The 14,637-nt window shown below is 41.7% G+C and overlaps 2 protein-coding genes across 3 annotated transcripts in view; one reads left to right on the forward strand and one right to left on the reverse strand.

Moving 5' to 3' along the window:
• Eip74EF (Ecdysone-induced protein E74) overlaps positions 1-14,637 on the reverse strand; it is a 570,400-nt gene that overhangs the window by 453,786 nt on the left and 101,977 nt on the right. For both annotated transcript variants that reach the window (XM_068226749.1, XM_067143498.2), the window contains exon 3: positions 802-865. The gene's annotated coding sequence lies outside the window, so the exon portion shown is untranslated. The remainder of the gene's footprint in view (positions 1-801; positions 866-14,637) is intronic.
• The window catches only part of Lsm11 (U6 snRNA-associated Sm-like protein LSm11), a 56,785-nt gene continuing 45,918 nt past the window's right edge, over positions 3,771-14,637 (forward strand). Inside the window, exons 1-2 of the mRNA XM_067144605.2 lie at positions 3,771-4,098; positions 5,201-5,273. Of these exons, the coding sequence (XP_067000706.2) occupies positions 3,925-4,098; positions 5,201-5,273 (247 nt within the window). The 5' untranslated portion in view covers positions 3,771-3,924. The remainder of the gene's footprint in view (positions 4,099-5,200; positions 5,274-14,637) is intronic.

The following is a 14,637-nucleotide window of genomic DNA, read 5'->3' on the forward strand; positions in this document are numbered from 1 at the left end:
AGAATTAGCTGATAAGACAACAGGGCTTGTATAATTTAAAAAAATAATTCCTAGTTTCTTCTTCTTAATCTGTTTATCCTCCAGGTTCGGTTTTTCCCTCGGACTCAGCGAAGGATCCCACCTCTACTGCCTCAAGGGCAGTGTCCTGGAGCTTCAGACTTTGGGTCGGGGATACAACTGGGGAGAATGACCAATACCTCGCCCAGGCGGCCTCACCTGCTATGCTGAACAGGGGCCTTGTGGAGGGATGGGAGGATTGGATGGGACAGGCAAGGAAGAGGGAAGGAAGCGGCCGTGGCCTTAAGTTAGGTACCATCCCGGCATTTGCCTGGAGGAGAAGTGGGAAACCACGGAAAACCACTTCCATGATGGCTGAGGAGGGAATCGAACCCACCTCTACTCAATTGACCTCCCGAGGCTGAGTGGACCCCGTTCCAGCCCTCGTACCACTTTTCAAATTTCGTGGCAGAGCCGGGAATCGAACCCGGACCTCCGGGGGTGGCAGCTAATCACGCTAACCACTACACCACAGAAGCGGACATTCCTAGTTTCACCTGGCTAAAATGGAATAAGAATGTGATGTTTTCTCCACCAAGTGGGGGAGGGGGGGGGGGGGTGCAGAGCCTAGGGAGCCTTATTTTCACGCACTTAATGACCGTTTCCTTTTTCTGCTTACGCCTTAATTCTTCAAAGTATTGCAAATATTCCTTTTTCTCTCCTGATTAATATTAAGAGATTATAGTTGTCTACCTCTTACAACAGTAATCACTGCCTCTTTTAATAGATGAGAATGACACTTACCTGGCTATATCACGGTGTTTTTGGAACTTAATCCAAAACATGAACAACGGCTGTTGAAAACCGCCTGAAACAAAAGAAAGAAATGTGTTAGCGACAAGCTGTATTGTTACACAACACTTGGTATGACAAACTATCAGTAAATTTGAGAACACTTACAGTACCCTAATACTCTACAAGCATAGTTGGGCGACTGCTTCTAAGAAGCTATTATTTTAGGCTACATGACTTCATGAGGATTAACAAAAGTAGTTTGCCTCAATAATCACTTCTGTCATTATTAAATCAATATGACAGTTCGATTCATGCACTTCTCAGATTTAAATGTTTTTTAGAAATGCTAATATTATAAAGTTCAGTTTCCTCACAATGTGAGTAGAAGCAAATGAAAAAGACACTCCTGCATTTTTCTGGAGTTAATTACACGGGAAACTATTCTGAAAATAACAGATGATGATATTCAAAATCATCTATCATTTGAGACTATCAGTCATAACTTTTAGGTACAAGTTAAATTTGCATCATGGGGTACATACACTGAGTGGCCAAAAGTCATGGGTGTCCCATTAGAAAATGTGCCTTGTTTGACTCCTGAACATTGAGGGTAGCTGTGGCATAGCTGAGCAGTCTGTCACAGACACCAGTGTCGCAAAGATGGCATCACGCCGAGAGTTAACCGATCTTGAACATGATCATCGGTGCACGGCACACGGGTCATAGCACTGTGGAGATTACACGCGAATTTGGGTTTCCAAGGTCAACAGGGTGGATCTTCAATATCACAGACAGAATGTTACCACCTGCGTAAACTGCCACACAGGAAGACCGTAGGTGTTTAACGAACGGACATCATGTCGCCTCCGCAGAATCATACTGGGTGCTCGACGAGCTACTGTGAGTTAGATCACCGCCTAATTGAATGCTGGGAGTCAGGAACTGTACGGAGGCAACTGCACCGCATAAGCTTCACCAATTGAAGACCAACTCGTGTCCCTTTGCTTACAACTTGACACAGAGCTCAATATCGGCAATGGACCATGGAACAGTGGCGGCATGTGGTATGGTCCGATGAATCCCAGTTCCAGTTGTATCGACCTGATAGGGGTGTGAGAGTGTGGTGTATGCCCCATGAAGTTTTGGGTCCTGCGTGTCAACAAGGTTGTGTCCAGGCGGGAGGTGGCTTAGTTCTGGTTTGGGCGGTGTTCTCATGGTCGCAATTAGGCCCCATTTTCTGGCTGCAGGGATCGCTGACAGGTGCATATTATGTGGACATTCTTTCAGACCATCTGCATCCCTTTCTGGCCCTAGAGTACCCTGATGGAGATGCCATGTTTCAACAGGACAATGCGCCAGGTTACTGCTCTATTGTTGGAGGAGCACTCCAGTGAAGTTACGATCATGGAATGGCCCTCCAGATCCTCCAATCTTAATCCAATCTAGCATTTAGGGGATCATAGGTAAAAAATGTAATATTATGCCATATTGAAGAGCTGTATAACGTAAAACAAAAGCTAAAGGTTTCCACTTATTCAATAGTATACATTTAGGGGATGCCATTGATGCTGGTGTATGCTCCACGAACCAAATACACAAGATGAATTGTAGGTAGCAGTGCAAGATGTGTGGGGTCCACATCCCTCCAGAACGATTCAAACACCTTGTAGAGTTGATGCCTTGCCATTTTGCTGCCGTTTTGAGGGCTCACAGAGGAGCAACTCGTTATTAACATCACATTCAGTGTCTGTCTTACTCTTTCATTTTCTACCCTTTCTACTGACAACAGAAGCCCCAAACTGTACGGGCGATCCTCACTTGGAGCCCTAGGCAAAACTGTAAAAAATAGTCTGTTCATGAATTCAAACGCAGTCTAATGTCAACAATGAAGCTGTTTTTGAACAATTAGCTCTGTAATTTTGTATTTTTGTATCTTTCCTCGATGCCCTGTACTTGTGGATGTTACTATAGACCACCAAACACCCCATTCTGTGACCTTGAACAGTGCCTGGACTCAGTCATTGCAGCTCTTCCTCATAGTGAAGTAATTTTAATGGGCGACTTTAACTTGTCTATAAAGTGGTCTTCTCCAACTACTGGACTGTCAGCTAACAACTGTGACACATATTTTATATACAGTTTTATTAATGGCCTCGGACTGAAACAGTATGTACCCAACCCGTGGACCGTACACCCTGAACCTCATGCTCTCCTCATTAGAACTTAAAACAATAACCCCAGGCGGAAACCTTTTCTTCTGTGACCACCAGTCTCTTGACGCTACATTCCTCCTACCCCACCCCTCCTCGAAGTGGTTTTCCGTTGGTTTCCCACTTCTCCTCCAGACAAATGCTGGGATGTTACCTAACTTAAGGCCACGGCCGCTTCCTTGCCTGTCCCTTCCAATCTTCCATCCCTCCACAAAGCCCCTGTTCAGCACAGCAGTTGAGGCGCCTGGACGAGGTACTGGTCATTCTTCCCAGTTGTATCCCCCGACCCAGGGTCTGAAGCTCCAGGACACTGCCCTTGAGGCGATACAGGTGGGATCCCTCGCTAGTCCGGGGGAAAACACCGAGCCTGGAGGGTTAACAGATAAAGAAGCAGTATTCAGTTAACTTTATTCGTCTTGCTAACACTTCAAATAATTTCTTTCGGTTCTTATTATTTATGCCTATTTATTTATATTACTCATTAAACTAGTAGAACTAAATATTCAAACGATAAAAATGATATGCAAATAAGGCTAAAAAGTTTTAATTAATAAATTAATTTCTCGCAAACTACTTGCAGTTATTTAACTGTTGGTGACACTGTTACAGCAAATTGCAGCATTATTGCTGGTAGATGGCACTGAGGATATAATCAAAGCTTGAGTGGCGCTGCCATCTTGCGTGAATTTGCTCAACGATATCTTCGCTTCCGACCGATGTCGTTGCGTTTCTCACAGCAGCACTGAGGAATTCAGGCAATATGGCCGCTGTTTTGCTGATGGTGTACAGCCTTAGTTGATGTTATAAATGACCTTTTTCACTCTGTTGTTGTGTTTTGTCTTTATATCGTTGCATTTGTCGGTATATTTACGTTCAGATGAATATATTCTAGTTAACTGAAGTTGTGATATTTAAAATTATCATGTCGGATTCGGAAATGTCGGACGATTCTTTGAATGTTAGTTCGGAAGCATTTGATCCACTTCGTGCTTTATATTCTTCGAAAGTTCGACTTCCATGTCCATCTGCTCCTATTCTTGACAACATAAGTAAATATACATCATATCTGAGAGGTCAACAGGCAAAGAAAGAAAAAGTAAGGGACTTGTAAACATAACCTTTCTACAAGAATATCGTGTTCACTGGTTGGTTTAAGGGTTAGGATTCGCTGTAGTTTCTGTTATGTGTTGTATTACCTCACGGTTAGTATTTGTTTGGACTTACGACTGCGATATTTTGTGGATATGTCTTACCGTGGGTAATTCTGAACATATACATCTTGTTGAAGCTTTCAGTGTACTGCTATCGGTACACACCTTAGATGTATCATTCGGAAAGTACTGTAGCGTAGTAGCTAATATAAGGGACCCCATTTGAAAGTATAATATTGTTGTACGAGTTAGCACTGCAACAATTTTGGGTTCTTCACCTGTAGATATACTGTATATACTGGCCTAACTATGCCCTTGCATTTTAGGAGACTAATTCTTGTTAAGAGACGAATCTGTTTACAGTTGGGGTTTGGGGTGGCATACTTGTTGTGCCCTAAATTTTATTTTTCCTAATATAAGCCTAAGTAGATATCTGCATAGAATATTTTATTAGAGCCTTTGAGAATATTGATCATCTTGTTCCAGAGGACTTGTTCTTTGTTGTTGATATATATACACTATGACTTTCTAATTTTAGTACATATAGCCTACAGTACAAGCATTCTTGAAAGTCATGTCAGTAGCACTTAGGCCTAATACAGTTATTCCCAACCTTCTTGTTGAGGATGTTTTACCTTTTTTTTTTTTTTTTTAATCTTCTGTCTTTAACTATGTATAATGGGATTATTAATTTGACTTTGTTCGTTTCTGATAGTCTTGGTAAGTAGAATATCGTTCTCATAGCATCTGAGCTGCAGTTAATTGAACTTTCATAGCTTGAAATCCTTTAACACTTTAACAGTTCATGCATGCATTCGCAGGATACTTTGATGTGGAATGGGAACCCAAGCAAGACAGATACTAACATTTGTAGCCGCTTGACTTTTGATAGAATATACTGGTCAGTTAATGTGATCCTTCTTTATTTAAGCTATTTTGTGTTTGTAAGCTTTAAGTTGTATTTGTTTAAATTCAAAACTGCATTATCAAAGTTAGTGAATTGTGTATTTCTGAAAGAGAATAATATTATTCAACATGCTCTTTCAGCCCAAGGAGGAGGAGGCCGTCCCGGAACCTTCCACATCAAGTCTTCCTGGTCGTCGTTTTCTACCTCATCAAAGTGAGTTCCCATGTTGGTTATGATGATTGTTCTTTTGGGTTTAGACCTGTAAAAGTTAATATTCTACTGGTCAGTAGTGTACTGTTTAAGATTAGGCCTACTGAAGGTTATAATATGACACCACTAACATTTTCAATACTGGGGAGAAACACTGGCAACAGGAATTAGTTAGCCCGAAAATTTATGATGTCCAATAATGGACCATGAAACGTTATTTAATTGTGTTTATACAGTACCATATCCATCACATGCCACTCATTGTTCGTAATATTTCCGAAGATTATTGAACATGTTTACAAACAAAGATTGCTATAAGGAGACAGAAAATTATATTTTCATGTATGATCTGGAATAGGTCTATTTGTAGGAGGGTCACCTGTCTTGAAAACTGATTCTTTCAACATGCCCCCATATGTATACTTGGAGTCGACTCAAGTCCTCAGCGGTCTCTTTGATGTTATAGGCTTATATTTTATGTAAAAGCCGCTTGCATTACCCGCCAGGTTCAGGACAAGAATCGTGATGGAGAAGGGGAAAGAGGGAAAGGGCTCACCGTGGAAGGCTTCAGATAGACCGCTTAGGACTTTAGTTGATGCTGACTGTAGACACTTGGGTCTGAGAGATCCAGCGATCAGGAATGGAATGCCACAAAAAATCAGGCAGGCAACTTCTAAAATGTCTTTGGAGGGGTGAGTTTCTGGCACAACAAAAATAGCACAAATCCCGCATTAATGGGTTCGTAATAATGTGTCTGTAGACTACCTTGTCCATTGTTTTTTGGATTCTGTTCAGCATCCTTGACGAAATAAGGGTAGAAGATTCTATGATCAGACACCAAATTGTAGACTGAGTAGTGGTTTTTGTGTAATGACATCAGGCTGTTCAAAAACCTTAAAAAGCGAGTGAGCCATTAGGGCGAATATGGTATTCATCTGAAAACTATATGTTGCAGAAGAAATCTAGAGAGCCTGCCTCGTAGCCATGATTGTTAAGGCGTCAAGTCTGACGCCATAGTTAACCAGTTTGAGTCCTGCTGGTCGAAAAAATTTCATCCATCAGAATGTTCACCAGCAGGGTAGAAGAGGTGGTGGTATACAATTTATAATAACTAAATTGCATGTCAAAAGCCTAAATTCAATTCGAAACCTGTCCACTGTGTTAATGGTGATTTGTCTCTCAGATGGCGATATTAAGTTTTGAGCAGACACCTTGGTTTTATTAGACAGGAATAAGCTACGTTCCGGCACAGAGTTTCATGCTCTGCTTTCCTGCTATCAAATATCACATCATTCATTTTATCTCATTAACTCCTCTAATGAGGTTGACATCAGGAAGAGTATCCGGTCGTAAAACGTTGCTATGAAAATTCATATCACTTCATACCCGACCCCGTAGAGAAATAGGGCAAGTGTTGGATACACACACACACACACGGAGAGAGAAGAAATCTGGATCATCACATGTTATGGACTACACTAGGCTGCAATACTGTAATAGGGCTTTATATGCTGAACAATTTGAATGTGGTATGCAAATCTACCCAGCTCTTTAAATGTTCGCTGAACAGATCTGACACTCAAACTGAGTTTCAGCAGTATTCGTTATAGACCAGTCTATGCTTTGGGAACTGTAACACCTGTTGGATAAGTTGTCCATGATTCTCGTATGTGGTGACTGTTCTGGGGCACACTGCTGTCCCCTTTTGTTGACATATGACTGATCCCGTATGATGCAACTTGTCAGCAACAGCTAACATTAGTATGTTATTTTGGTGCTTCTTCATTAAGTAGCTCCTTGTACTGTTCTTTAATGTTAAGCAAACTTGGGCTACACTTGATGCCCCACTCCATAGGACCATAAATAATGTATCAACAAAAGGTCATTTTGCGGCACCCAAATGATCCGCACCACTCCAATAGATTGAAAAAAAAATTACGCATGGAAAAAAATCGTGAATGGCGTTGAGAACCCCATCGAATCGTGCAAAAAGAAATGATAGTATCTGCTCGCGGCTCTTAGAAGAGCTGGAGAGCCAACTCAACTGATGATACAAGACCGATGGATGGAAAACTAACAGATAAGCATAGAATGATGATAGGGATACGTGATACAGATCAGGCAGCCTTGTCAAAAGACATCTGTATCATGATTGTGTATCAATTCTTTATGCAGATACGCTGATTTGATACAAGTGTGGACTCGGCTTTAGAGGTATGGGATATGCCTTAGCTACAGTCACTGAGCAGTCTGTTTACCGAGTTATTGTGACCTACTGTTTTGTTCTCATATGAAATACTTCATAGGGCCCTTAAAAAGTTAGTAAGAGACTGCCAAATTGTTTTGAGCTTTAGTCTCTTTAAGTAATTAATGAGGTTCATATTAATTCCATCATTTGACTTGTGTAATTTTAAAATGATGATTAGAATACAAATATGTTAAGAAAATTAATGTCAGTTTTAACAGTTTTGCAGAACATGCTGTTGCAGTGTGCTTAATTTTTACCACTTGTACTCATCCTTATTTTCTTTACTCTCCCCTATTGCTATCTGGCATTCTTCTTATCCTACTTCCTGCAACAGTACTGAACATCTCTCAGCGAGTGTTGAAACCACACTCCTGATGAAGCTGTGAAGCAGTAACAAGCTCGTCGAGGGTTGAGGAGAACTGGATGTAGAGGAACTGGGATTGATGAGGAAGAACCAGTATTTGAGGACAGATGTACGGAGATGTGAAGGTTGTCCTTGTCTTCTCTAACTGTAGCTCTCTCTTCAGATTCTGACTTATCATTGTTTTTATCCTGCACTGTCTTATGTATTTATGTTCCTGTCTTTTTATAAATGACAATGACTACTACTACTCCCCTGAAGGGGACAGCGGGCCTCCGTCTCTCAGGCCAGGAGATTTGGATCGGAGAAGGAGATGTGCAAAGAAGGTGAGGGGGTTGGCGGCCATGGCCTGTACTAGGAGCTGTCCCGGCGTTCGCCTTAGTGCACAAGAATGGAAAACCACAGAAAATCATTCTCACGACTAGCTCAGACTAGCTGTGGCCTCTTGCATATAATACGCAGGCACTTAGTTGCTGCAAAATGAGTCCTGATTGGTAATATTCTTTGTAGTGATGTTACAGATCAACCCACCTGTTTTACCTAACTGTTAATATTTTACCTTTTGGTTTAATGTATAATTTGCTTATGTGTATCAGAAGAAAGATGTAAATTGAACAGTAATATTATCTAAGGTTTCTTTCATTGCTTTCTCTGTTGATCAATAGTGCAATGACAGCGTCTGGATTCCAAGACCGTGGGTTCAAACCTGGTAGAGCAAGTCAAATTTTTTGAAGAGCAGAGAAAGAAGTCCATTGGCACATAGTATTGTGCAATTTTGACACATTTAACGGTCTATGGCGACACATTGAGTGTTCGCCTCACAAAATTAATTAAAAACATCAATAAGTTGCTCAGTATAGTCCTGGTTCCTCTGCCATTTGATTGAGTGAAACGGAGTGGTGAAATTGACCACAAAAACTGAGGCCATACGATTCGTACGTTATTATTTGTTAACTCACCGGGCGAGTTGGCTGTGTGGTCAAGGGCACGCGGCTGTGAGCTTGCATCCGGGAGATAGTAGATTCGAATCCCACTGTCGGCAGCCCTGAAGATAATTTTACATGGTTTCCCATTTTTGCACCAGGCAAATGCTGGGACTGTACCTTATTTAAGGCCATGGCCACTTCCTTCCAACTCCTAGCCTTTCCTATCCCATCGTCGCCATAAGACTTATCTGTGTTGGTGCGACATAAAGCAACTAGCAAAAAAGAAATCTGTTAACTCTTTATACCCACTGAATAAAGAATTCCTTTCTCCTTTCTTAAAATTTGTTGTACCTAGAAATAGGAGTTGAGTTGAAACTGAATTGAGAAATAACGGTTTGGTTTCTGAAAAATATCTATGAATAAATGAGTCTGACAATGAATGCTGAGTGAGGCAGAGTTGTAGATGAACATGCAAAATAGAATGAATAACATCAGGTGTGTTACATAATATCAGATAAGGAAATCTTAAAAGTAATGCATGAATAGGCTCCTACTAAAATAAACGTATAGCCTCAAAAGAATGAGAACGTAACAGGAAAGGAAGCATTTTCTGAGGAGGAGAAATTTTTCACCTCTAAACATAAGGATAATGTGTTACAGTATGTTAGAAAGTTGTTTCAGAAGGTGGAGTGTGAGAGTGTATGGAGGTGAGTATGGGTAATAACTAGTGGTGGTGAAAGGAAAAGTATCTTGGAAGCTTTGGAGTCTGGTGTTATAGGAAGAGCACTAAGCGTGGGATGGTTAGGTTGGAAAACATGTGAAGAGGTACTGAACTGTGTTGGTGAGAAGTGAATAATCATTTCATATCTTTAAAAAAACAAAAAAAACCAGCAAAACAATGTTGTCTCTTTCAGCACTAGTCATTGAACTGGGTTGATAAAGAGGAAGCAGGGTAACAAGGAGGATGTAGGCCTGCAGTCCCTCTATTCCTGACACCATCGTCATCCTTCATATACTCGTCTTTCAATGATTTATTTCCTGTATTACAGATAATCAAGAAATAGTTATAGCTAAGAATCATATTACCGAGCTCGATAGCTGCAGTCGCTTAAGTGCGGCCAATATCCAGTAATCGCGAGATAGTGGGTTCGAACCCCACTGTCGGCAGCCCTGAAGATGGTTTTCCGTGGTTTCCCATTTTCACACCAGGCAAATGCTGGGGCTGTACCTTAAATAGGCCACGGCCGCTTCCTTCCCATTCCTAGGCCTTTCCTATCCCATCGGCACCATAAGGCCTATCTGTGTCGGTGCGACGTAAAGCAAAAAAAAAAAAAAAAATCGTATTTACTTGACAAAAATCTAGAAACCTTTAATCGTAATCGTTTCAAATCGTTCTGAATGAAGTATGGAATAGAAATAAATGTACCGGGCGAGTTGGCCGTGCCGTTAGGGGCGCGCGGCTGTGAGCTTGCATCCGGGAGATAGTGGTTTCGAATTCCACTGTGCAGCCCTGAAGATGGTTTTCCGTGGTTTCCCATTTTAACACCAGGAAAATGCTGGGGGCTGTACCTTAAGGCCACGGCCGCTTCCTTCCTACTCCTAGCTGTTTCCTATACCATCGTCGCCGTAAGACCTATCTGTGTCGGTGCGACGTAAAACAAATTGAAAAAAAAAAAAAGTAATGTACCGTAGATGTGGGCTGCAATAGTTCCCTTTCAATGAAAATATGAACGGAGTAGGTGGCTGCATCACCAGTCTGTGATCTCTGTGACTACGACGACACCAGGAGACTCATAAGCTTGCCACATCAGACTTGTCTGAAACTGCAAAATATGTTCTGAAATGGGCTGGCTGGACAATGTGAAGTGTCACACAGGCGTGGTTTTATTTCTTTTGAATCTATTCCATCTGATTACTGCTTTTTATCCATTCATTTTCCATCACTGTTCAGTTCAATTCAACTATCAGTATTTTAAGAAAATAAGGTGGAGTTGCTATTTTATGTCGTCTGCTCTAATGCACTTCATGTTTGACAACGATTTCCTAGCTTCTTACTTTGCAAGCTGTTTTGTTAGGCCTGCCTGTTTCACACCGCCCTATTACTCGATATCTCTGCATTGTATGTGAGGTTACGTTTTCTTTCTCAAGAATTTCTGAATTTACGTTTGGTGCTCGACTAGGCGACGTTATAGTGCAAGTTTATTGGTGGCTCTCGCGTTGGCTGTTGCGGACAGTTCAAACTGTATATCGGGGAGAAATGGTTAAATACTATATCTAAAGTCTGATTGGCTTGTGTCGAACTATAATGAAAACTTGTTTTAAATATCTTGAGAAATTTTCATGACGGAGGAAATACTCTTATCCGATAAAGTAAACTTACTTGTGGATGTTGACGAATGTTAAACAAACGGTGGAAATCACTGTACTAGAATGATGTCCCCTTGCGTAAACATTTCCTCACGGGTAGTTTCGAACGAGGGCACTGGCCCCCTCTGTATTTTGTAATAGAGTTCGTTTGATTGTCGGGAACCGTCGGCTCCTTTGTTCTTGAGAATGACAGTGGTTGCCGACTTAAAAAGATTCTCGTCCGGAACGCTGGGTTGGACAGGCAAATCGAAGCCGAGAGCTTCTCTCCACAATCTTCTATTGAAAGGTTCAAAGACGGTAGCACCGTATTTCAAATCCTGGGACACCAGCACACACTACTAATAGTATCACGCCATTTTAATAATAATAATAATCAGTACTTGTTTTCTATAAGTAAATGATACTGTTTGTGAGGTTAGTGGTTCGTGTTAAATTCTAATCTTAAATAGGGCCTAATAATCAACGGCACTCGAAGTACCCCGTATTTTCATGCTTTCAATCTGGTCACCCTATGTTATGGTGTTATTTTGAGGCAGGCACAAGAAATCCAGAACGTGGCAATTCATTCTCGACTGTATCAAGGAGGCACTTCAAGTAGTGAACTGTGTTTCTGCTCTACTTGTTGTGAATTGACTGCTGATTCTTTTTTCGATAAAAGCTAACTCGCCACGGGCGAGTGCAGTTTTCCGAGGGCCATGTAAGGAAGATGGAACTCTGCCTGGCTGGAAGAGAAAAGTAGTGTAGAATCGTGCTGATACTGGAAAACAAACTGTAATTGTTGCGAAGCTAACAAAAAGTTCAAGCTATTTTTGCTACTTGTTTAACGTCGCATTGACACATCAAATGTTTTCGGCGTCGGAGGGGTGGGAAAGGGTTGGGATTGAGAAGGTGGCGACCGTGGTCTTAAGGTAAAGCCTCGGCATTTGCCTGGTGTTAAAACAGGAAACCTCGGAAAACCTTCAGCGCTGCCGACGGTGGGATTCGAACCCACTATCTCCCGCATGCAGGCTCACAGCTGCGCGAGCTACAGCACGGCTAACTCGCTCGGTCAAAAGAGTTCAAGCTCTTGACCGACTGAGAGTACTGTATGCTCCTTGAATGGTTTTCTAGGTAGCAAACTTTTGAGTTTCTATAACGCAGAACATTCGTTCATTAGACATAAACCCAGAACTCCACGTGGAATTGATAGACAGCTGTCGGCTGACGAAGTGAAACATTCCATCGTCTTGGAAGGTGAAATAAAAATATCTACCATTAATTGCTGATTGATTAGGTGATAACGGCTTGGCTTTGCTGATAACCCTGAAGTGTTAAATAATAAAAGGGAATGTTCTCTGCTTTTGCTTTGACAGTAAAGGCTTGCAATACGTGAAGTGTTTATGATAAAATACCATATACAGTTTTATGGTATGTTATTGGTTAGCCATATTCCACTGTAATTCCAACGCGAGGAACCACTGGAAAAGTGAGATCGCTTTGCATCAGATATTCGGGGAAATACGATAAGTTATTGTTTAATTCGAATTCGTGGTTAATCACGTTCGTTTTTCTAACTCCTTCATCGAATTAGCCAAGTTCTACTGTACCTACATTTGAACCTTCTCTTCGGCAAGTTTGAAAAATGCGTTCCACGTGTTCTGTGAGGTGCTGCATCCGTGCCGCACTCCAGAGTGTGGTTATAAATAATATCCTTCACTGTACAATAGTTGGATTTCTAAAATCAGTGATACTGGTATTAATATTTTGGCCAAAGCTACAGATTTAGTTTTAAGGCATGCAGGAGCCAGTGGGCGCGCGAGGCGCAAGCGAGTGGCCGGGCGGGGTGAATGACCAGCGGGTATGACCCTCCGCCCGCCCTGCGCTCCTCCAAGTGTGGCGCGGGGTGAATGGCCAGATGCTCGGCTCAGCGCGCCGCGCGCAGCCCCGCTTGACCTGCGATAACGTTCACTCCTCGGCCGCACATTTGTTACCTTTACATCTTAACCGAGCACGTTTCAGTCCCCTGATAAACTAATGGACAAGTACTTGTCGCAGAAAGTTTTAATATTCTACTTCTGTAAAATTTGGCCGGTGCTTTCGTGCAGCTTGACGACCCTGAATAGCAAAGTTTGTTCGTGATATCTACTACATGCATTTTTCTGCTTGTCGAAGTTTGCGACTGCCTGGATAATGCGACTACGATCGACGTGAGTTTAATGCCCATCCAAGGTCGTTGTCACGCCCCTAAGTCTGACGATAGAACTGGAGTAGAGTCGACGTAATGAAATACAATTATAGAATAACGGATCAGTTACGTGAAACTGGTGCAGTTAACAGAAAAGGAACTCTGAAAATACATGTTTTTTATATTGCTTGACATTAATTTATTGATATACTTTAAGTACAATTGTAGTGTTAATAAACATAATAAAACTTCAGGGTTTATGCAATGTCCGACGAGACAAACTGCGTAAAGGTCGATTGGGTAGTGCAGTTCATTTGTGTTGTATCCAGGATCGCGAGTTCGAATCCTGGCACATTCACACTCGTGTAAGTCATTTATTAGCAGGTGAAATTATATTTAGGACAAAATCCTAGCCCTCTGGGATCTTGCTCGGTAATAATAATAATAATAATAATAATAATAATAATAATAATAATGTCCTGTTCCTTGGCTAAATGGTCAGCGTACAGGTCTTCTGTTCAGAGGGCCGCGAGTTCGATTTCTGGCCGGGCCTAGGAATGTAATTGTTTATGGTTAACTCCTCATGTGGTCTAGAAAAATGCAGGAATAATGGTCGAGAGGATTCGTCGTGCCGACCACACGACACCTCGCAATCTGCAGACCTTCAGGCTGAGCAACGGTCGCTTGGGAGGCCATGGCCTTTCAGAGCTGCTGTTTTATGAGGCTGGGCTTTTTAACTCATCTTGATCGGGGACTACCAACCTCCACAGAAACACGCAATAGCGAACACGTTTCTCCAAATGGGGTTGGTACCAGGAAGGCCATCCGGAGGTAAAACTGGACCGAACGCTCAGCAAGTTAGAAAAAGGGCAGGCGTACCACTGATAATAATAATAATAATAATAATAATAATAATAATAATAATAATAATAATAATAATAATCATCGATATACTGCAATCTGTGACGTACAAACATTTGTAGGCCCATTTTTCGGCTTTATAATTTATTATTGTCAGTATATTTTTTCTGTGTGTGAATATAAAGCAGAGGTCTCTTCAGTATATTTTTTCTGTGTGTGAATATAAAGCAGAGGCCTCTCTGAAACTTTATTAGTTAGTTCACCTTTCCTGACAAGGGTCCGGGATTCCTATCCCAGCCGCTAGGGGATTTTATTGGCGTCTGGTTAATTCCTGTGACTCGGGCACTGGGTGACTGTATTTGTTCTAAAACAATAGACACCACACTACCAATGACGACAGAAACATGCAGTGGTGAATACCTCCCTCCTAAAGATTGGCG

Source organism: Anabrus simplex, chromosome 3 (genome assembly GCF_040414725.1).
Source record: "Anabrus simplex isolate iqAnaSimp1 chromosome 3, ASM4041472v1, whole genome shotgun sequence".
In the NCBI taxonomy this organism is placed as follows: domain Eukaryota; kingdom Metazoa; phylum Arthropoda; class Insecta; order Orthoptera; family Tettigoniidae; genus Anabrus; species Anabrus simplex.